We start from the raw sequence: 24,932 nt of genomic DNA on the forward strand, positions 1-24,932 counted from the left end.
AGAGTCCGGAGCTCACAGACACCACTGGGCTCACCTTTTTGGACGTCCGTGGTTTGGCAGCCTTCGATTTCTTGCCCCCTTTCTTGCCCGACGTGGCCTTCCTTCCTCTTTTCTCTGGGGGAGGGGAGAGGATAGTTTCTGACTTGCCTTTGGTCCCTCGTTTTTTGGCCAGCAGTTCAGGGTGAATTCTGGGCAGGACGCCTCCGCTGGCGATGGTCACTCCTTTGAGCAGCTGAAGAGAGAGAGAGAGAAGGCGTGAGCTCAGACAGCAAAGAGCTCGTTGGTTCTGGATTTAATACGGTTCTAACTGTTGGCAAAACAAGTGTTAAATCTGGTCTCTGCTTTCCAAAGAAACTGCATAATACACAATTTAACTGGTTGTCCCTGCCTCATGGGTACGGCTTTTCTCTGTAGGTAACAAGGCATCCCGAGATCTTGTACAGAAAGCAAAACAAGCAAAGCAAAATGAAAGCGTATAGAGGTTGAAATCAGGGAGGTTGCCCAGAGCTTGGAGATTCCAGACATAACCGAGGATAAAGAGCTTCAGACGTGGGAGCACAGCTTGACAAAATGAGGTTCAAAGGTTAATGCAAGGGCTAGACCCAGTTAACAACAGACCTCACTCCTTTTGTGTGTGTGTGTGTGTTACGCGGGCCTCTCACTGTTGTGGCCTCTCCCATTGCGGAGCACAGGCTCCGGACGCGCAGGCTCAGCGGCCATGACTCACGGGCCTAGCCACTCCGCGGCATGTGGGATCTTCCCGGACCAGGGCACGAACCCGCGTCCCCTGCATCGGCAGGCGGACTCTCAACCACTGTGCCACCAGGGAAGCCCGACCCCACTCCTTTGATCATGCATTCCATCAGTAAAATATGTTTGACCACACACCTCCCAACTGATATGTGTTTACTTTAACTAATCAACATGAACTACCACACTAATACATTCCGCACATTTTATAGCAGCGCTACTCCATATGTGGTCTGCAACCAAGGCTGGTCCACAAGCTATTAGTTACCTGTCTGTGACAAAGAGAGTACAGAAATCATGAGGAAGAGTCTAGTAAGTTGACAGAATTTTTGTATACCTATTGGATCTAGTAACAAAAAATTGTAGCTGGTAGTTTGTTTTTTAATTTTTCTAGTAATTATTTTTTATTGTATTTTTGGAAATTATCAGCCCATGTTGGATTAGAAATAAGAACTGATTCTTAACCACAGACAGTTAACATTATAAAATACACATAAATTAAAATTCTCATACTGTTTACCTGCTACCTTGCACATCTTTGGCGGGGGGCATGGGGGTGGGAATTCACTCGATTTTGGAGTCAGCTCTAAAATATAAAGCATTAGTTTTGATATATGAAGAAGGACGCTTCTGCCCTCATCAGAATAAATTGTCAACAAAGTTTGGGGGAAGAAACTGTACAGAGAATAACATATGTGCACTGCACTTCCCTCGGCAACACACAGAGCTTGCTTTTAAAGAGGAAAAGAAATTCTGGCAAGTCTCATAATATATAATGGGATCTATTCCAGAGATAATTTTATTTTGAATCTAAATAATATGGCTAGCAGAATTTGTTCTTCTCCCGTATGATCTGACTCTTTTAGTGTAAATGTGACTGGGTACTGTAGCAGAAAGGATTTCTAGCCAGCCAGGTCCACATGCAGTAGTGCGTTTGGCAAACCCAATCCGTGGCTGGTGTCAATGCTTCAGACGTACCTGATTGAGTTCCTCGTCATTGGCAACTGCCAGCAGGATGTGTCTTGGGGCTATCCGGGCCTTCTTGTTGTCCCTCGCTGCATTCCCAGCCAATTCTAGAATTTCCGCTGAAATTTCAAGCGAGGGTTAATAGGCAATCATAGAATGGGGTCTGAGTTTTCCAAAGCGTTCCTTTGGAAATGGCCTTGGAGTTAGATCACTTTTATTTATTTGTGATTTTTATGTCTGGGCCTGGAAAGAAATCCAGAAAACTGAAAAGAACTCAAGTCACAGACAAGTAAGATATTTTAGCAAGACCTGATATACGATCCTGTGGACAAAGCCTTCTAGTTGTCCCTTGACATTAATTCTCCCCCATCTTCCTTAGTAGATGGACCTCTGATTTTTTGCAGAGCCCCAAATCACAGGAATGAAGACAGTATTTCCCAACCACCCTTTTTGTTAGGTGTGATAGTGTGACTAAGTTCTGACCGATGAAAAGCAAGCAGTTGTGTTGTATGGTACTTCTGGGAAGTACCCATTAATAAAGGGACAGTGCCTTTCTTCCCTTTTTACTGGCAGACTGAGGACATGATGGCTGGAATTTGAGCAGCCATCTTTGACCAAGGGTAAGAAGTTGTGGATGATAGAGCAATAAAATAAGAACCAGAATCTCTTAGGACTGTGGAGCCTCCTTACCAACCTGGACTGTCTTCTATAGACGTCTTTTGTATGAGAGAAAAAGAAACTCTTGTTTAAGCCACTGTCGGCAGAAGTTAATCCTGACCAAAACAGAACCCTAACATTGAAGCCGAGTTTCTTTCAGTGTGCAGCCATCTCTGAGGAGAGCTGAGACCCCTTTCAGAATCTCCTTTTCCTCTTCACTTGATGCCCCTTGTCCCTCTCGTCCTAAAGGAAAGTGGATAGGAAGAACTGATTTATACTAAGGGGTGAGGTACCACTTAACCTGAAAAGTGAATTCTATTTCACGTACTATCAGTTTTTGAGTCAAAAAAACAAAACAAAACTATGGAGTTGGTTTATATCCCTGAATGCTTTCCCTTTCCTCCTTTATTTTTTCTTTCTTTCTCAATTTTGGAAGGATGCTCTGCTAAATCAAATTTGTCTGCCTTCAAGAGCATGAATGAGCCTTTAAAGAAAAATTCTTCCCCTAGAAAGAGTTCTTTCCCTAAAGAAAGAGGCAACGTGCCAGTGTGTTATATGTGGGTGGAAAATTGTATGTGCATGTGTGCATGAATGTGTTGTGTGTATGTATGTGCATACGTGTGTGTGTTGGGGGGATTTGCTGGTACAATGGCATAGATACTAAACCCTAAAATTAATAGGCAATTCTGCATGAATTTTTGCAGTCAACCTAATTTCAAATAAAACACCACATGCAATTGCCATCATTCGTAAAATCTATGGCAATAAAATAAAAACTTGGCATAAGTATGCCATATTAACTAAGCAAATGTGATTAACAAAAAATTAGAATAAAATAAGCATTAGAGTTAAATATTTATATGGCATTTCCATAATGAAAAGCACTAAATCACTGCAAATTCATTCTCACAACATCTTTTTTGGGTTATTAAGCAAGGAATATTGTGTTTACCAACAATTCATTTACATGGCACTGCATTTTCTGAATCAAAGATTGGGGCACTGTAGTTTGAGAAATATGAGCAGGCTTCTTGGGACTGGAGGACACAGTATTTGAAATTAACGCCATATTAGATGCCTGGTTTGCTGCCTTCAGATTTCTGCCCAGCTTTTCTTTCGTTTAAAAAGGGTACCCCGGCTTCCCTGGTGGCGCAGTGGTTGAGAGTCCGCCTGCTGATGCAGGGGACACGGGTTCGTGCCCCGCTCCGGGAGGATCCCACATGCCGCGGAGCGGCTGGGCCCGTGAGCCATGGCCGCTGAGCCTGCGCGTCCGGAGCCTGTGCTCCGCAATGGGAGAGGCCACAACAGTGAGAGGCCCGCGTTAAAAAAAAAAAAAAAAAAAAAGGGTACCCATCAAAAAGAGGTGTATTTATAAAGTCTTCACAAACAGGCTTGCTTTATGGCTCTAGGTTAAAATGTACAGCACCCCACTGAGCACAATAAAAGGACTTTCCTGCACCTGCTGCTCCTAGGGGCCCACACCTGGGAGGAAGGAGCACTCTGCTCAGCCCTTTTTCCAGATGGGTGGAAAGGGGGTCAAGGAGCCTCCGAGTTTTAAGCTTCTGAGAAGTTGAATTTCATTTAGCATCTTGGACCATCACTGTCCTCCCTCTGTCTCCTGCATTTAGAGGAAGCAGTTAAGCATCCTCTTGGGGTTCATCAAATTAACTGTCAGCAAGGCTAACGGGAAGCCCTACACGTTCCCAGCCTTCAGGAAGCTCCTGAAGGTCAGGTTATTTTCAGCTTGACAGCCAGATGCACAGACACTGGATTCTCAGACGGAGAATCTGTCATCGAATGCCACCACGGGAAGAGGCTAAAGGCAGCGATTCGTCAGGCAGCACAACGCAGGCACACAGGTGAGGCTCTGCCCGAGTGCAGCTGGGCTCTCGTACTAACTCTTCCGAAATAATTTATAAGAAAGAAAACCTTGATCGTGTGCTCAAGTGCAAAAACAGAGGTAGAACTTTTTTTATTTAAAGAGAAAAAAACTTAAGAATACATAGCAGGAAATCTAGACCAAGGAGTTCTTTTCTCTGTTGGATGTTTAGTCTGAACATTCCTTGGGCCAGACTCCACCATTTAAATGTTTGAAATAACATTAATCATTATTAATATTTTCAAATGTTATGACAAATATATTCACACGAACTATAAAAGTTTGCTACATTCTTGAGTGATTTTATTGATTTTGGGAACACAAGTATCCTTGTGTGTCAACTGGCAATCAATAGGAAAACTGAATTTAATGTCACACATTTGTTTCACTGCAAATTTTGTTGGAAGATCATAATTTGTTAAGTGGTGGAGATTTCCACGGAGGTCTGGAGACTTCTACAGCAAACCTCTCACTTCTCGCAAGTCACACTTCCAGCAATAGTAACCATCTGGGATACAGCTGAGTATCTGGTAGTAAAAGGAATGATTTCTGTAGCCAAAAAGGAGGTTGGAAAGCTCATCATGCACATTATTTTGGAAGAGCTCGTGTCCGCTCATTTTGGATACAATCTAAACCAACAGTGGATAGCCCAGCCCACAGGAGATGGGAAATACCACAGCAAGTGTAGGCTTGGGACAGAACACATGCATGACTGTCTCCTTCCCTGGCCTCTGCTCGCTTGTCCACCTGCCCACTAGGTGGCGGTGTCTCTGGGCTTCGACTGGGCGCTCTGCTCTGCATCAGGCCGTGCAGTCTTCTGGGGAAACGCCATCCACTCACAGCTCCTGCTTCCACCTTCCTTCCCATGTCACCACATCTGCACTTCCAGCCCTGCCATGATGCCACCTGGGCGTGCCACAGGTAAATCAAGCTCACCACATCCCCAAATCCAAATCATTCCTCGAAACAGGCTCCTCCCATCACCCTTGGGACTGGCAGCTCCATCCACAGACAGACCTGGGAGTCATTCCCTCTCCCTCCCTCTCCTTCTCCCTCTCTTTTCCCAGCCTCATGAATCTTACATAACTTCGCCCCTCTTCTCCAAGCTTATTGCCATTACCCGAGCTAAGGCTGTCTTCTTTTCTTTTCTTTCTTTCTTTTTTTTTTTTTTTTTTGGTAAGCGGGCCTCTCACTGTTGTGGCCTCTCCCGTTGCGGAGCACAGGCTCCGGACGCGCAGGCTCAGCGGCCATGGCTCACGGGCCCAGCCGCTCCGCGGCATGTGGGATCTTCCCGGACCGGGGAACGAACCCTCGTCCGCTGCATCGGCAGGCGGACTCTCAACCACTGCGCCACCAGGGAAGCCCTGGCTGTCTTCTTTTCCAGCCCAGATAATCGTAGTGGTTTTCCTGCCCCCAGTTTTGTCTTCCTCCAGATCCATGCCAACAAGGCCACCACTGGCCCAGGGCACCTTTGTGCAAATTAGAAAAAGATGCCCCTTCCTCAAGACACCTGACTTCCCTAATTTTGTTAGAACAAGAACCTTTACTGCCATCTGCTGGAAATGCTCATAATTAGTCACAGTTCTTTGAGGTCTATGATGTGAATGATACTCCCTTCAATGTGTGTCCTTGTGCAGTGTACAACCTGCACAACCACACATGTAGTCCTGGCTGCCAAAGTGATCTTTTCAAAACACAAATGTAAAAACTGAAAAATCATTATATTAAAAAAATGCTTAGGGCCTCCCTGGTGGCGCAAGTGGTTGAGAGTCCGCCTGCCGATGCAGGGGATACGGGTTCGTGCCCCGGTCTGGGAGGATCCCATATGCCGCGGAGCGGCTGGGCCCGTGAGCCATGGCCGCTGAGCCTGCGCGTCCGGAGCCTGCGCGTCCGGAGCCTGTGCTCCGCAACGGGGGAGGCCACAACAGTGAGAGGCCCGCATACCGCAAAAAAAAAAAAAAAAAATGCTTGGTGTTAAATGGATAGACCCAATTGTCTGGAAATGATAGGTTTCTTTGTTACATAATGATTTCATGAAGTGCCCTGAAATTAATGCTGTTTTAAGGCCTATTTGTCCTATCAATTAAAAATATATTACAGAACATTTTCTCACCATAAAACGATTATAAATTACTCATTCTCAATATCTTACATTTATATTATATCTATTGCTAATGAATACAAAATTCTTTTCCAGAGTCTGGGGCTTGCTTTTTCAGTCCATTTTTTCCTCACTTACATTGGAGATGTAAACTGGGCCAGCATTTACAGATTGATAAACTGAAGGATGAATGTGATGTCCATTCTGGGAGGCTGGTGGATGTCTCAGGTGGAAGGGACCTTCTAGATGAGCAGTCCAGCATGCATTCGTTGCCGGAGTGTGCAATCTCCCCCAACAGGTTGGGGCCAGAAATGCCATATGGCTATAACATCATGATGATGTGTGAACCTAGGGTTGGTCAGGCAGCCAGGACAGAGAAATCAGGTAAGGCTGACTGCTATTTCTCCCCAAGTTCCTGAAAATTCGTGCAACTTTCTTTTTGGCTAAGTAGCACCCAACCTTTTCTTTCTTCCTTCCTTCCTTCCTTCTTCCCTCCCTCCCTTCCTTCCTTTCTTTCTGCATTTCATGTAGATTTTATTTTTGTATTTATAAAATCTTTACATTTTTAATAGATTTTATTAAATTTGGGGATCTGCTCTAGGAAGAATTAAAATGGGCTTTAAAATATGGATAATTTCTTCGTATAGTTTTACTTAATAGAAAGTAAGAATGGTTCATGAATTTCAAACATTTGTAAAATATGACTGCATTTTTACATGCTATTTTTAAAACTCTTTTTCTTTTTTTTTAGAAATTTTATATTGAAGTATAGTTGATTTACAATGTTGTGTTAATTACTGTTGTACAGCAAAGTGACTCAGTTATATATGTGTGTGTGTGTGTGTGTGTATATATATATATATATATATATATATATATATATATACATTCTTTTCATATTCTTTTCCATTATGGCTTTTCACAGGATATTGAATATAGTTCCCTGTGCTGTACAGTAGGACCTTGTTGTTTATGCATTCTATATATACCAGTTTGCATCTGCTAATCCCAACCTCCCACTCCATCCCTCTCCTACCCCCATCCCCCTTGGCAACCACCAGTCTATTCTCTATGTCCCTGATTGTGTTTCTGTTTCATAGATAGGTTCATTTGTGTCATACTTTAGATTCTACATATAAGTGATATCATATGATATTTGTCTTTCTCTGTCTGACTTACTTCACTTAGTATGATAATCTCTAGTTTCATCCATGTTACTGCAGATGGCATTATCTTGTTCTTTTTTATGGCTGAGTAACATTCCATTGTATATATGTACCACATCTTTATCCATTCATCTGTCAATGGATATTTAGGTTGTTTCTATGTGTTGGCACCCAGCTTTTTCTTACTTGGCTATTCCTGTGACCCCAGGTCCCCTCTCGGAGGCAGTGAGTGGGAGAGGGGAACTTCAGAGACCATAGACATGAATCTGAGAGGAGAAGTAAATTGGTCTCCCCCCTTATCCCACCCATTACTGAGCAGAGCTGATTCTCCCCTCCAGACAGCTCCCACATGTGCCCATTTCTTCTCATCGTCTCCACTGAGAACCCCTAGTCCTGGCCCCTGTCAATTCTCCAAAGTGACTTTAAAACAGCCCCCACTGGTTTCCTGGACTCTGATCTTGCTTCCCACCAACTGTTCTCCACCTAAAGCCCACGTGAGGCCCCCAGAATGCCACCTCCTCCCTTCGATGCCTCCCCTGGCGTGTGTGTGCAAAATGTGCACACTCTCATGTGGCCCTCAAGGACCTGTCCCCCTTCTCCCCTTCTCGTCTCGCACCCTTCCCATTTCCCAGCTCTGTTCCAGGTACACAGAAATGCCTCCAGTTTCTGGAAGGGGCCACATACTTCCTCTAAACTTTAGATCTTCACCCTTGTTTCTCCCCAAACTGATAATCAACCCATCTGAATCTAGCCAACTCCTACCAATTGCCCACCCTGGCTGCCCATCAGAATCTTTTGGGGAAGCTTTAAAAAAATCCTGATACCCGGAAGTATCCCAGAATCTCTGGGGTAAGACCCAGGTATCAGGATTTTAAATCAATCAATATATTAAAAAGCAGGATTGAGAACCTGGTTAGGTCTTTTTGTCTTTTTTTAAATTTTATTTTATTTTTATTTACTATTTTTGGCTGTGTTGGGTCTTTGTTGCTGAGCGTGGGCTTTCTCTAGTTGTGGTGAGCAGGGGCTACTCTTCATTGTGGTGTGTGGGCTTCTCATTGCGGTGGCTTCTCTTGTTGTGGAGCATGGGCTCTAGAGCACAGGCTTCAGTAGATGCAGTGCGTGGGCTCAGTAGTTGTGGCTCATGGGCTCTACCGGGCAGACTCAGTAGTTGTGGCTCACGGGCTCTAGAACGCAGGCTCAGTAGTTGTGGCACATGGGCTTAGTTGCTCCACGGCATGTGGAATCTTCCCGGACCAGGGCTTCAACCCGTGTCCCCTGCATTGGCAGGTGGATTCTTAACCACTGCGCCACCAGGGAAGCCCTGGTTAGGTCTTTTGTTTTTAAACTTCGGTTTCCAAGTTTTCTTTTTTTTTTTTTCCGGTACGTGGGCCTCTCACTGTGTGGCCTCTCCCGTTGCGGAGCACAGGCTCCGGACGCGCAGGCTCAGCGGCCATGGCTCACGGGCCCAGCCACTCCGCGGCATGTGGGATCTCCCCGGACCAGGGCACGAACCCGCGTCCCCTGCATCGGCAGGCAGACTCTCAACCACTGCGCCACCAGGGAAGCCTCAGTTTCCAATTTTTTAAATTATTTATTTTTGGCCGTGTCGGGTCTTAGTTGTGGCACCCGGGATGTTTCGATACAGCGTGCGGGCTCTTCGTTTTGGTGCGTGGGCTTCAGAGCGCGTGGGTTCTGTAGTTGCGGCATGCAGGCTCTCTAGTTGTGGCCCATGGGCTTAGTTGCCCCATGGCATGTGGGATCTTAGTTCCCTGACCAGGGATCGAACCTGAGTCCCCTGCATTGGAAGGCAGACTCTTAGCCACTGGACCACCAGGGAAGTCTTCCTGGCTAGGTCTTTTTTATTTTTATTTTTATTTATTTATTTATTTATTTATTTATTTATTTATTTATTTTTAACATCTTTATTGGAGTATAATTGCTTTACACCCCTGGTTAGGTCTTAACAGCCCTTGCTTTATATTAGGCAGCCTCCCTCTGCTTCCCAGAGCTCCTCTGGCTTCCCTGTCCACATGAATGTCATCTTATTGTGTTGTTTTTAATGCTAGTCAACTCTGCTAGAATGTAAACCCACGGAAGGCAGGACCACATCTGTCTGTTTTCCATTGTATCTTTAAGGCCTGATGCAAAGGAGAAACTCAGTCAATATTGTTGTCGTGAATGTTAAAGGTCATTTCAAGGGTGACAGGAGACTTTCACACTTTGAACTCTCTTCCCTAAACAAAATCAATTCATGCCCCCTTCCAAAACAAAACAAAACAACTAACAAAAATCCCCTTTTTACTTACTCAGCAATGGCCTGCAATAACGATTCATTCCTTTGGCTTAAACTCCTTGTCTCATTAAAATGCAATACAGCCCCCAAATATACCACCTTGACAGAGTTACTCATTACACTTTGCCCTGAATGATTTCATCAGCTCTTAGTAGAAGAGAGAGAAGAATTACCATTTACTGAGTGCATCCTATGCACCAGACATTTTGCATACATTGGCTCATTAATGGAATTAAATGAGATTAGCTCTGGAAACACCCAAAGCTCAGAGAGGTTAAGGAAATTAGCCCAAGGTAACAGAGCAGGTAAACTGATAAATCAGATTTAAGCTGACATCGAAGCCCCTACTGTCAACTCCAGCCTGACTTTGGAGGGGAGAAAAAAGCACAAAAGGAAGGGAAGGAAAGGACACTGGGAAGACAGTTCTGGGCCTCAGAACACCCGCTTCATCTTCTCCATTTGACCCAGGACGGTGCTGGAGGCTGGGACTGGCCCTGGGGAAGGAGTGTTATTGGCAACAGCATCCTTCCAGGTGCTCCTCCTCTCTTGTCTCACACTTCATGTCCAACCGTCAGCAGATCCTGTTGACTTAGCCTTCAAGATATCTCAGTACTCTGACCACTCCTCGGACGCTCCACTGCCTCCTTCCCAACCTCACGTCTCTCACCTGGATCTCTGCAACCGCCTTCCTGCTGCTTTCCCTGACCCTGCCTTGTACCCCTCTCCCCACAGGCGGGGTCTTGCACATCTGCTCAAAACCCTCCAGAGCTCCCGTGACAAGCTCTGCTGCGCCCACCAGCCACTCTCCCTCAGGCCTCATTTACAGTCCAAGTTCCCTCCCTCAGCCCCAGCCCTCTGTCCCCATTGCTGCTCCTTGGACACCCCCAGCACCTGCTTCCCTCTGTCCCGAGGGCCCCCCCAGACACCCACATGCCCACTCACTGGCCTCCTTCAAATACCAGCCCCTCAGTGGGGGCCTCCCCTCAGCTCCCCACTTCCTGGAATTAGCCCAAGCCTAACTTCTTTCCTGCTTTATTCATCCCCGAGCACTTAACACCATCTGCTGGACCACATACACTTCACTCATTTGTTTGCTGTTTCTCCCTTCAGAATGCATTCTGCTTGAAGGCAGGGACTCCTGTCTGTCTTGGTCTCTGCTGTATCCTCAGCACCTAGAACAACACCTGGCACATAGTAGGTGTTCAATAAATGTTTGTTGAGTGAATGAAAGACTATGAGAAAATGGGTGACATTCTACTTTGAGAGACACTATCGATCTTTACGGATGTGCTGGCTCGAAGTCCAGAGTGTGACATTCAGGCTATAGTATGCATTGCTATGAGGTCTGGTGGCTCTAATTGAAGATAAGTGAAAAATCATATAAATGGCCCAATGCTATTAGCAGGGAAGAGTCTAAGGACTTACTGTGTGCACTGACAGGTAGATGCTTGACAAATATTTGTTGAATGAATGAAAAGGAAAACATACGCTTTTTCATCAAACACTCTGAACCAAAGAACAGAGTCACCAGTGAACAAAATTTGAAAAGGCTAAATTTTGTTGTATTGTATTATGCACAGTTTAGACTTTTGCCAAGTGGAGGCACAGGAACTACTAACTATTTTGATTATACAAACATTATAATGGGGCAGTGTAGTGAAGCAGAAAGTGTACAGCTTAGGGTTGAAGGACATCAGGGTATCCTGGCTCCCCGCTTGGAGGCTGTGGAATCTCTGGGTTACTCAGGGTCTTCCAGTATCAGTAGGTGGTATAGATCTAAAGGTTGTTTTAAAGCTTCAGTCACTGTTTTCAAAGTCCCTCCTCTCCCTCCAAGCCAGGAGACTTTTTTCCATCAGATTCCTGGGTTTAAAATGCAGCCAGGAACCTGCATTTTAAAAAAGCATTCCCCAGGCCTTTAGACCTGCTGCTAAAAGACTGGCTAAAATGCTCCTCTGAGTGGTCTCTGGACCAGCAGCATAGCATCACATCACAGCAATGTGTTAGAAATGCAGAGTCTCAGGTCCTACCCTTGACCTTGTCAACAAGATCCCTGGAGTGATCCCCACTTTGAAAAGCACTGCTCTATCACACTTGATTGGTTTGACTTTCAGAGCCCTCCAGTCCTTCTCTCCAACCTCCAGAGCAACAAAAAAAAAGCTAAATGTAAAGTTACTCAAATAGGTAAAGAACACACACAACAAAAATGTCATCTTTCAGTAGAAAAAATAATTTTAACAACCAACATGGGAAACTCTTTCCTATGTATTTGTAGACAGAGAACCACCTCTGTAAAGGAGAGTAAAATTAAAACGTTGTCGGCTTCATGGAACCAACTGAAGATGCTTTCAATGCTGGGCTCAACATTATTTATGGACATTGAGTCCTAGGTTCAATACAGTAGGACAGCTGAGGTTTAGTGAGGACCATGAAGTAAAAGTGAAGACTCATGTTACAAAATGAATAGCAAGACCCTATCTTCCCCATAGTTTGTCTTTTGTGGGAACCTAGAAATTTACGTATTACATTTGTCTACAGCAAGACACACCTTTCTTGAGGCTGGTCTAGCAAAGACACTTTATTGTGGATTCTCTTCCTTCCATGTTGATCCTCTGCCCTTATGTGCTCTTCCCTCCCCTAAAGCCTGCAGGAGTTGGTTTTAGCCAAGCAGGCAAACTGAAACCCCATTACCGCGCACAGCGACCTTGAGACAGCCACAGGCGAATCAAGGCTTCCCTGCCCAGCCTGTGTGCAGGGGCCGAGGGGAAGGTGAGATCTGGGAATGGGTTACCTGCCCTGCGTGTTCTCGTTACCTGCCAGGTATTCGATGACCGCGGCCATGTAGACGGGAGCACCCACGCTGATCCGGTACTTGAACGTCCCTTTCTTCAGGTACCGCATCAGCCTCCCCACCGGGAAGATGACCCCGGCCCTGGCTGAACGCGACAGCTTAGACATTTTCTTCTTCCCGCTCCGGCCCGACATCTTGCCTTAGTTTTGCTCTCAGCTTGCTTGACACGGTGGCCTCCCGGCACTAACTCAATGCTGGAAAGGAAAGGTGGCAGGGTAAGGAAGGGTGACTGGCCTACAGCTTGGGAACCGTGCTGTGGCCACAGAGCTCGTGTGACATGCCTGATAGCCCCGGGGAGGCAGCTCAGACCTGGCTGCCACCGCAGGGTGCTGCAGATGGGGAGCTGGGGGTCGGCAGGCCAACCCATGAACAGCTCCCCACCCCACCCATCCAGCCCAGCCTCCGTAGGAGAGGCCAGAGAGAGAGGCCATGGTCCTGTGGTCAGCCTCCAAAGAGGTCCACTTCAACATCCCCAGAACCTGTGAATATGCTACTTACATGGCAGAAGAGACTTTGGAGATGTGATTAAGCTAAGGATGCTCCGGTGGGGAAGATTATCCTGGATTATCTGGGTGGACCTAATGTAATTGCAAGGGTCCTTATAAGATGGAGGGAGGAGATGAGAGTAAGTGACAGGATGACAGCAGGAAATGGATTCTCCCCTCTTAGCCTCCGGAAGGAACCAGCCCTGCTGACACCTTCACTTTAGCCCATTGAAAATGATTTTGGACTTCTGACCTCCAGAACTGTAAGAGAATAAATGTGTATTGTTTTCAGCCACTAAATTTGGGGGATAACTTGTTGCAGCAGCAACAAGGAAACTAATATGGTTCCTCTTTGCCCTGATTTGCTTCTGCCTCTTTTAATAAATAGTACAAAGTTAATACGGCCATGGCTATCATAATGGTTACCTTTGACCCACAACTCAGAGCTGATGTACACTTCTCTGATGGAAGCACTTTTCTAAATTCCCTAATAACGTAGTATTCTTGTTTTTTTTTAAATTTTTATTGGAGTAGAGTTGATTTACAATGTTGTGTTACTTTCAGGTGTACAGCAAAGTGACTCAGTTATACATATACATATATCCACTCGTTTTTTGATTTTTTTCCCATATAGGCCATTGCAGAGTACTGAGTAGAGTTCCCTGTGCTATACAGTAGGTCCTTATTAGTTATCTATTATATATATAGTAGTGCATATATGTCAATCCCAATCTTCCAATTTATCCCTTCCCCCTGTAGCATTCTTAAAAACAGAAACATGCCAGAAGAGGCAGTTTTATTGACTATGCTAATGTAGAGTAACACAGAAAATTAAAAGCCATAATGCAACCCAAGCTTTTGCTCCTTAGAATGGGGAATCCAGGTTGATTTTGGGGAGAAACTTCAGAATCAGCACGAAGAGGTGACTTCAGTACAGTGCACCAAGAGACACGTATATGATTCTGTGTTATTTTAGGAAGCTATCTTTTGTGCAAAGATAAAATAATTATATACTTCTGAAAAAGCCTTTGTAAGGCTAAAACTAATTCAGAGAATTGTAATAGAGCTAAACCTGTTGGTGGAGGGAGTACTGTAACCAAAAAAGGAACATAAGCCAGAATAAGTAAAAGCAAATTACAAACAAGCAGAACCAAAGAAAAGGAAACAAAAATTTTCTAGGAAAAAATGTTAATGAATCAAAGCTCTCTGGCCCAAGGGCAACATCATTCTCAGTGGCCATTTTCTTTGGGGATGGAAAATGAGAAGGTCAAAAATAAATTGAAATTGGTTCTATCTGTTGAGGCAGCCATCTCAAATTTTGGCTTGGTTAGTTTACTAACAGCAAAGATGGCAATGAAAAGGCCTAAGAAAGTGGGTAAGAATATGATGGAAGAAAGTGCTAAATAAATGCATGGCTAATATGAAAGATACAAACCTGGGACTTCTTTAATCTGGATGGAAGATTGAACATAGAGTTCAATTTTCTAAAGTATCTGATAACTCTGTATGACTGAGGAGTTTTATATAAGAACTATGGAATTTAGCAACAAATCCCATTCTCAACACCCGCTTATCTCTGAGGTAAATGAGTTTGAGGCATTTTACTATATACTTCACATACATTCTTTTTGTATGCTCATATGTACTTACTACACTCCTATTTTATGTGTCGTTTTGCCACCAAGAGATGTAGGTATTCATCAAAGTTAAGTACAAGCAAAGATGAGCAAATAGCCTGAGAACATTATCTCTTTCCCAGTAAGGCACAGGGATAAAACAGCATCCCTTTTTTTAGAACTTCCACATTTCTCTGCTTCTGCTGCAAACTCTCATAAATCCACTTACAGCTGTCCTCTCTGTGACGAAGCAGGTAGCTGCATATTAGGATTATAACCATCAGTTCATGTTGAAGAAACTTAGGTCAGGCATCGATGAGCGTACAGAGTACCTGCTGGTAGTTGGTGCTCTCCCAGGGGACAGGGAACACGAAAGCATGTTCAACAGTCCCTGTTCTCAGGGACAGTTACATGGCACATGCTGGCTACCCGCTGGTGGCGTTCAGAATGGGGGTGGCCCCTGGTGTAGTGGAAAGAGCCTGGGACCAGGCAGGAATCCCTGGGTGTGGCCCCACTTCTACATGACTGGCTGCGGGAGCTGTGTGTGTCATTCGAGTGGGCCTCATCTGTAAAGCAGGGAGGTGACTGATTGATACTGAAGGTCCCTCTGGTCTTAAAACACTCCAGTCTTCGGAACTGCACTTTCAAATGGTTCTGGAAAAGAAGCTCAGTCTCTTTAAGAAATGAGTTCTGAAGAGTTAAGAGCCTGTGCAGGTGCATAAAGATGTGTTAGTATTGGTGACTCCACTAAACCGATTATTAGTTACTGATAAGTGGGGGGAGGGGGAGGAGTAGTAGGTCTGGTTGCCGAGGAAACCACCTGAAAAGCCCATCACAGGATGGACATGCTCTGTGGATACCATACGATGTGCGGGATGGTCATAATCTCTCCTACAGAGAGAAAAATGCACGGAGCACAAACACCACAAAGCAGGACCCCTTCATCCCCCCACCCCCCAATACATTTTTCTCAAATGAAAACAGACAGGGAATGACTAGGTGTGCAGGATGAAGCCACCCAGGGACTTTCCCAGTATCAGTCAAATGGAGTCACAAATTGCCCTAAAACTTGGAAATAAGGACGGACAGTAGAAGAAAAACAGGGGACTGTAGGGGATTGATGCCTGACACATTCATGAAGATAAAATAGGAAAGGAAAGGAAAGTCAGGGTTAGATCAAATAGAAACATACGAGCTATTATAAAATGTCGGGATCACCCCAAACACAGCACTTTGTAACGAGACTTTCCTTCTTTGGCTTCCAGACTTTCCTCTAGGTTAGGGCCTTAGAGCTGGGGATGCAGTGCCATTTGAATCTAAGTGTGAGATTGACCGTTGCATGCATGTGCTTCAGTAGGACTAGAGAGTTCTTTGTGGGGACCCATCTTTTTGATAGGGAACCAGTGAGCCAAACCACTCACCCTGGCCAGGCATGATAATAACTGCTTGCATAAGTTGTCTCATAACAGAAGGTCCTGATTAGGAGCATGATATGTCCTGCCAACCTCCCAGGAACCCTCACGCTGGAATCCATCTTCACTGGGAGATGCAAGTGCCACCAGGGAGGACCCTGAGTCAGATCAAGTATGGGCACAAGCAAGATTGGCCAGAGACAACCCAGAAAACTAACTCCACCACCATCATAAACCCTGAGACGGCAAGCCACGTGGCAGAACAGTTCTCCTGGGTTCCCTTTCCCTGCTGCTCTCTGCCCAGGCGCCCCTTTCCAATAAAGCCTTTTGTTCTGTCAGTAGGTGTGTCTCCTCGGACAATTCATTTCTGAGGGTTAGACAAGAGCCCACTTTAGGGCCCTGGAAGGGGTCCCCCTCTGGTAACATTCTCAGACATCACGCTGGGTTTAAGCAGCCAGGTGCCTAATTCCTGGCCCCAAGGGCTGGGAGGCCCCTGCACATTTTAAGAATCAGACTACCTCCAGGAATCCTTAGAGGAAGTAGAGAGGAGCTGACAGGTCATACCTGCCGGAACCCACAGATGGAAGGAAGTGTTGAGCCTCCTTGGCCCACTAGAGAGAAGACCCTACTTTCTATATCCCCCAGGCCCCCAGCCTGCGCTGGACTCTGCCTGCAGTGGTGAGAAGTGATAACCTCTAACTTCCTTCTTTTCTAGGCCTCCCCTGACTCTATGCAGTCTTGGGAAGTCAGGAGTTTAAAAACTTGAATGCGTTTTTATCTACTTCCCGTGAATCAGAGTCTCCGTGGAGGGCCACTCATTGAAAGAGAACTATTGCAATGTGAAATGTTTCCATCAGACTAATACTCAAATGTTTACATTTATTTACCTTCTGCTCGAAAACAAGTTCTGTTCTAATTAGGCAGAGCTTAAGGACTATAGTACATGACATGATGTTTGTTTATAGGTTCGAAGAAAGAATATGGCTGGATGCAGCTCTTCCAAGTGGTCATACACACTACGTGGAGGATGTGAGAGGAACTGGGAAGCAGACCAGATACAACCTAGATCCGCATCATACCTGTCCTTCCACATCTGAAAGACCAAGGTATGACCACAGTATAAAGTCTCATAATTACTCTCAAAGTGAACAGAAGAGTTTTAAGCATGTTAAGTTGGGGGGCGGGGCAGGAAAATAAAACTCAGGGAAGAAGCAAGGAGAATGCAGTGTTGCCTGCTTACTCCTTTCACCTCCAGGAGCACGGCAGTTGGTAGAACACCACTGTTTTGTGTGTGCTGGGGAAGTATGGGACTCTGTTGTTTTAGGATTTGTTTTTATGTTTGGGTTTGAAGCCCGTAAGAACACCAATGAGTTAGATTTTACAGGTATCACAAGGGTAAATATTAAATTGCGGCACTGACTCAGACATGGACAATAAACTCACACTAGCCTATTTAAATAACTATTGTATTTCATTGATTTTATGATATGCCTTTTAAAAAAATTTTACTATCTCTAGAAATCAGTATGCATCTTGCAATCTGTGACATCAGAGATTCAATGAAAGACAGTATTTATGGAGCATTTATTATTGAACAAGAAATGACATTAGATGTTGTAGAATATACATGGCCTCTGTCCTCAAATATTTTCCAGTGAACTTGCATGACAGCTCAGAATAAAGTTTTAAACAGATGCTAGAGCCATGGTTTCCAAACTGTGTGCCAAGGGACCTGGGGACACAACAGCTGATTTTTGTTTGTTTTTAAATTTTATTTATTTATTTTTGGCTGCGTTGGGTCTTCGTTGCTGTGCGCGGGCTTTCTCTAGTTGCAGCGAGCGGGGGCTACTCTTCGTTGCGGTGCGCGAGCTTCTCATTGCGGTGGCTTCTCTTGTTGTAGAGCATGGGCTCTAGGCACGCAGGCTCAGTAGTTGTGGCACGTGGGCTTCAGCAGTTGTGGCGCACAGGCTCTAGAGTGCAGGCTCAGTAGTTGTGGCGCATGGGCTTAGTTGCTCTGCGGCATGTGGGATCTTCCCAGACCAGGGCTCGAACCTGTGTCCCCTGCATTGGCAGGCAGATTCTTAACCACTGCGCCACCAGGGAAGTCCCACAACAGCTAATGTTTAAGCTTTCAAGTGAAATACAGTGATAGTCAACCTCTGTTGGCCTCCACAACTACTAGTTCATTGTGGTTCCACCAGAGGTTCAGGGTAGATTGTACTATCTTTTGTGTGTGTGTGTGTGTGTGTGTGTGTGTGTGTGTGTATGTGTGCTATTTTCCTTTTGGTGATGCCATATCTTTTGCAAAGCTGAATTTTTGGCTTTTGTGATTAAAAGCAAGTGCTGGGTGAAAATCAGTGTGGAACAGAAAATGAGAGTGGCAGTGTCAAATCTGATTCCAAGGTGTGAGAAGTCGTGTAATGTCCAACAGGTGTACACACCCTCTTTGTAATTCATCGTGGTTATTTAAGAACAGGATGCAAATGTTCTTTGTTCTTCTAATTCATGTGTTATTATTTTTTCAAAGAGCTACTAAATTGTCAGGACAGAAATACTTATTAGGTTGTTGAGACCAAACCACTTAATAAATGGAATGCAAGGCATTTCTTCTGGCGTAAGGGCTCTGTGAAGAAATGGCTGAGACCCTAAGTTCTCTGTGAATCTGTACAAGCTGAAACATAATTATGACTTGCTCAGGGCCACCCTAAAGCAAGGAAAACAAGAAAGTTAAAGAAGTTATTTAAAATTTTGAATTTATCTTTAAATCTAACACTTGCACACAGTAAAACAAAGCAAAAAGGTAAAGAACTTTATTATTTTACTTCCTCCATTGATTGCCTTGAAAACTGTATTTTTATTCATTTATTTATCTATACATTTTTGGCCGTGCCACACGGCTTGCAAATCTTAGTTCCCTGACCAGGGATTGAACCCGGGACCCGGCAGTGAAAGCACAGAGTCCTAACCACTGTACCGCCAGGGAATTCCCGAAAACTTTAAATAATACACCTCAATCTCTATTTCCAATTCCACCAACTTTAGGGACTGTCTCCTAAGCCACTGTCATGTAAAATGAGGATGTATGGGTCCAAATCTTTCCCTGATCCTCTCCTCCCAACTTTACCTCCGTACTTGCACCCGTCTTCTGTACTTTCCACTATCTCGATTTATCACATTTCTATTTTGCTCTGTAATCACATAACGAAATCTCCTGCGTTTTCTCCCTAGGTATAATTTTGAAAGTTAAATGCCAAAGAACAGCATTTATATGATGAAGACTCTGTAACTCTTGTTCCCTTCAGAATCAAGTGGGATGTTAGCTTCACATTTCTGTGGTCCAACACTAGGACCCTTGTGTCCTAGTATCAAGAAGTGGAGTCTCTTGGTTCTGAAAACATGTTGTTCAACGTCATTCCACATTTTACTTGGCTTCACATTTGGATCATGTCTTTCTTGTAAAGCCTCCCCCACGCGCCCAAGTTACTACGGGCGTACCTCAGAGATACTGTGGGTGCAGCTCTAGAACACCTCAATAAAGTGAGTCACATCAATTTTTTGTTTCCCGGAACATATAAAAGTTATGTTTTCACTATACTGTGGTCTATTAAGCATGCAATAGCAGTGTGTCTAAAAAAACAACGTATATACCTTAATTAAAAAATACTTTACTGCTAAAAAAAAGCCAAAACTAAAATAGTAACATCAAAGACCAACTGATCACAGATCACTATAACAAATATAATAATGAAAAAGTCTGAAATATTGTGAGAATTACCAAAATGTGACACAGAGACATGAAGTGAGCAAATTCTGTTGGGAAAATAGCGCCAGTAGACTTGCTGAAGGCAGGGGTGCCACAAATCTTCAATTTGTAAAAAAAACCAATATCTGTGAAGTGCAGTAAAATGAGGTATGCATGTAACTACAACTGATCCTTGTTATGTGCAGTAGTTCTGTTCTATAAAGTAGACAGGACACTAAATTAGTGAGTAGTGAACAATTGTTCCTGGGGAAACAGGGTTAGGTTGCTGTCAGCCTCTGATCACAACTTCTTCATCAATGGATCAGTACAAAACCTTGTTTGATGTATGTTTCTTTTAAAGACACCTTATTTAATATGAATTGTTGATTCATTAACATTGAACTCACAGCCAGCAGCAAAATAACTCTTGCTTGAATACAGCTTATCTAACACACATATTTTCTACATGAGGCACAGCTCAGCCTCCTTGTGCTTAGGAACACTAGACAGCACTTCAAGACTACACTTGGGGGCCTTTTTTTTTTTTTTTTTTTGCGGTACGCGGGCCTCTCCCGCTGCGGAGCACAGGCTCTAGACGCGCAGGCTCTGCGGCCATGGCTCACGGGCCCAGCCGCTCCCCGGCATGTGGGATCTTCCCGGACCGGGGCACGAACCTGTGTCCCCTGCATCGGCAGGCGAACTCTCAACCACTGCGCCACCAGGGAAGCCCAAGGAGGGGGGCATTTTGTACAGTGAAATCACTAACAGAAAGCACAAAAATGTGAAAAACGTGGCACTAAATAGACCATGAAAAAGACCCTCGTATGCAGGGTGGGAGATGAAACAGGAAGGTAGAGTGTGGCCTTGTTTGACCTCAGCGGGTAAGGTGTGCAGTGGATGAGTCAGTTTTTTCTGCTCTGTGCCTGTCTTTGAAAGGCCACAAAAGCGCCACGAGTATTGATTTTGGGTTACAAATAAATTTCAGTGAGTAGGCAAGTTCGCAAATATGGAATCTGTGAATAATGAGGGTTGACTGTACTTTTTCTCTGTTCTTGTTGACGAAAGAGAAATGTGCCTTTACCATATTCTAAAAATCACCCAGCTTCTCAGTCACACTGCTCTTTGCAGGGGGCACTTTTTTCCCAGAGACTTTGCTCCTGAAGCCCTCTGAGCTGGGCTTCAGTTTGGAGTGGTTCTTTTACCCAGTGGTCATCTTTCCCAGCTCATCCCTGATGCCTTGGCTTCTTCTTTCTTGGCTTTCTCCCTTGTTTTCCTTTTATCTGCCTCATGTATCTCTTTAGAGACAGTACTGAGAAGTAAATTTTGTTTTCTTACACAAATGGAATTGTCTTTATTGAATGATCTTTGGATTATTATTTGGTAGAGTTTCTAGCATCAAAATCATTTTGCTTTAACGTTTTGAAGCCATTGATCCATCATTTTTGGCATCCGGTGTTAGAGAAGTTTGGTAGCCCCCATCCCCCAAGCTTTAAAATTTTCTCTGTATGTTCTAAAATTTCACAAGGATGTATCTAGGTGTCAGCACTTGATGATAAGCCTGTTCAATCTGAAGACTATTCATAACTCCTGGAATTTTTTTCCTGTCATGTATTTGATTATTTCCTCCCATCTCTTTATTTCTCCCACTTCTCCCTTTACTTGTCTCTTAGTGGGATGCCTGTAAACCGGGTCTTGAATCTCCTAGATTGCTCCCCCAAGTCTCTTAACCCTTTTTTTTAAGGATTTTTTTTATATGGACCATTTTTAAAGTCTTTATTGCATCTGTTACAATATTGCTTCTGGGTGTTTTTTTTTTTTTTTTTTTTAATGTTTTGGTTTTTTTGGCACAAGGCATGTGGGATCTTAGCTCCCTGACCAGGGATCGAACCCGCACCCCCTGCACTGGAAGGCGAAGTCTCAACCACTGGACCGCCAGGGAAGTCACAAGTCCCTTAATCTTTTCCTTCCGTTTCTCAGTCTTTTTAATTTTTATTTTGGTAATCATATTGTTAATTTCCGAACGTTCTTCTTGTTCTCTGATGGTTTTTTTTTCATAGCATCCTGTTCTTTTATGAATGCACCATGTCTTCCAATCTCTCTGAAACTAGTTGGATGTGTTTACATCATCTTCTTTCTCTAAATTTTTTTATCCAGTCAGTTGTCCTATTTATTTATTTTCATCTTTTTCATGTTGGCTTTCCTTACATGTCTGGTGATCTTTGGTCATGCATTCATATTTAAGAATGAAAGACAAGGTTGCTTATTACAGGCAGATGGGATAGAAAAGCTTTCCTCAGATACTGTTTGGTAGGCATGGTTCCTGTTTGGGACCTCTGGGTACATGTGCAGAGCATGCCAATTAGCAGGCATCACCTTAGGGTCCCTGGTTAGGAACTGAGAGCCCCCAAATGCCAGAATGAGGGAGTTTTACTTGGTAGAGCCATACCCATCCTCCAAATTCTAGACCTGCCATGTAGTTGTTCAATTTCTTTAGAGAAGAAACCTCAGATCATTAGTTTGGAGGATAAATGCCAGATTTGCAGAAGCTCTACTAGGAGTAGGGGAGAGAGAGAGGCCAATTCACCTGGCTGTTCTGGAGACAGACCTTCAATGACTCCCCATTTTTCATTTGCCCACCTTCAGGGCAGCTCCCTCCTGCTTTTATTCTTAGCTGTGGCTCCTCCTGTGATGCCATCCACATATTCCTATGTACTTTCAGTCATAGAAAGAAATTTGCTGAAATTTGTTGAAATCTCCCATTTGCTGATGACCATCACCAGCCCCTGCCCCTTTGTTGTGAAGTGTTTATTTTCTTTGTAAGTTTTTTTTTTGTTTGTTTGTTTTTTTGCGGTACGCGGGCCTCTCACTGCTGTGGCCTCTCCCGTTGCGGAGCACAGGCTCCGGACGCGCAGGCCCAGCGGCCATGGCTCATGGGCCCAGCCGCTCCGCGGCATGTGGGATCCTCCCAGACAGGGGCACAAACCCGTGTCCCTTGCATCGGCAGGCGGACTCTCAACCACTGCGCCACCAGGGAAGCCCCCTCTTTGTAAGTTTTTACCATTATTTCTGTGGGCTCTAGAGAAGGAAAGCTCATGTGCTCAGAGTCCATCATTTAGAACTGGAAACCAAAAGTGTGACTTTAACATCTTAACAAACATCATTTGGGAATTAGCCTCGTAAGTACACTAGTAAAAGGAAAAGTTAAGGTGTTTTGTAATTGAGTAAGAATGTCATACTGAAAAATTTAGATTACTTTCATCACCAGGTGAGTCACTGGAAACTAACTGGTCCTGAGATAATTGAGAAATATAAAATTTCATATCAAGAGACTGTATAAGACTCACTAATAGAATCAGACCCTCTGTGTCTGTATTTGCATAATTATAGCATATGGGATTCCTATAAACAATATTTAAAACTACACTGTAATCCCAGATGTGAGGAGAAGAAAGAAAGGAAACATCCTAAGCATTTGCCCTTATTCAATGAATTGCTCTGGGTGAGAAACAGTAAACTTAATACACTGATTGCCTTCATGAAAAGACAAAATAATCTGGTTTCTTTAGACCACTATCTTCCTTTAATTTAAATAAGTTCTTACTCAAGCATAAACAGCTGATAAAGAGTAAACTAATTTTTATGCCTCAAACGACTTCTTGAAGTTTTTATTATACGCAAACTGAAGAGGAACAAGGCAAAGTAGCCAACTGGCAAGACGGTCTATTAGCAGCCGCCAGCAATTCTGATTTAAATGACCATTTTTTCTGCCGCCAAGCTTTTGCAAAGTGTCTTTTAAAAAGAGAGAGCAGTCAACACTTGAGATTTAATTATAGGCCAGTGTGTCACAGGTGAAGTCTGGTTGGGCTGATGAACCACCGTGACAAAGGATCTAGAATTTCAAAACAGCTTATTTTATTTTTTAATTGGAATATAATTGCTTTACATAGTTGTGTTAGTTTCTGCTGTACAACAAAGAGGATTAGCTATATGTATACATACACTCTTTTGAGATCATTGCCTTCAGAAGTATATAAATCAAAATGCTTTCATATATACATTATTTTAAATCTAAAACTAAGAGGTCTTATAGCTTTTTAATGATGGAAATGAATTAAAAAAACTTTAAATGTTTTCTGTAAGGTTCATAAACATGAAATTCATAGTGTCACCCCTTAATGGATTTGTTTTAAAACTGTTGAAATTTATTCAATTTATTCATTTTTAGTTCCCATGATACTTCCCTAATCTGTAGTATTGTGCTTCAGAATATTTTATATTGTAAATATTTATGAAAAAACAAAGTAGTTCTGCAATGAAGCATCTTTACTTTGTCAGTTCAAAACTATCCTTTGGGAGAATAAAATGAGATGAAATAAAACTAGGTAGGACATAAGGGAATTCAATATAATTATATTAACTATATGTAGAAATATATTTTTAAAGGGTATGAAAAAAGTCTCTTAACCTCATACCTGATAAAATTTTAACATATTTTGGTGTGTTACCCTTAATACTGTATTAAAATAAAAGAAGTTTATTAGTATTATTTTGTAGCTGTGAAAACCATTTTCAGTAGTCCCAGCTAAATCACTTGCTCTATTACACTTCCATTTATGAACTCCAAGGGCAAATCATTATTGCACAAGTAATACTTTCCAAATCATTTTCTTCCATGGCCACCTTTAAGTGAATGAGAAGAGTCAGTAATCTTATTGTCATATATGTTAAAGCACATTAACAATTTATAACGTAAGAGCTGTATCAAATGCAATTTCATTGAAATGACACTCGGATCAAATTAATCAAGTTAACCAACCATGAACGTTAGAACCAAGCGTTAACTCAATTTATTTAAATTATACTATTGGATTACAAATCATTCCCTTTTAAAAAAGCATTTCAAGTCCTGTCCTGGAATAATTTGGCGGGAAACTCAACTGCCAGCACATTCTTTATAATTCAGTCAGAGGATACGTGGCCATCTGGGGCACTCTAGAAGGGGTGGGGAGCCGAGCGC

General features: G+C 43.5%; 1 protein-coding gene across 1 annotated transcript in view; it reads right to left on the minus strand.

Annotated features, from left to right (window-relative positions):
* The window catches only part of LOC132498686 (core histone macro-H2A.2), a 54,023-nt gene that overhangs the window by 21,749 nt on the left and 7,342 nt on the right, over positions 1–24,932 (minus strand). Inside the window, exons 2-4 of the mRNA XM_060112672.1 lie at positions 12,623–12,854; positions 1,729–1,835; positions 35–232 (exon numbers count right to left, since the gene is read on the minus strand). Of these exons, the coding sequence (XP_059968655.1) occupies positions 35–232; positions 1,729–1,835; positions 12,623–12,794 (477 nt within the window). The 5' untranslated portion in view covers positions 12,795–12,854. The remainder of the gene's footprint in view (positions 1–34; positions 233–1,728; positions 1,836–12,622; positions 12,855–24,932) is intronic.

This window comes from Mesoplodon densirostris, chromosome 1 (genome assembly GCF_025265405.1).
Source record: "Mesoplodon densirostris isolate mMesDen1 chromosome 1, mMesDen1 primary haplotype, whole genome shotgun sequence".
Classification (NCBI taxonomy): Eukaryota; Metazoa; Chordata; class Mammalia; order Artiodactyla; family Ziphiidae; genus Mesoplodon; species Mesoplodon densirostris.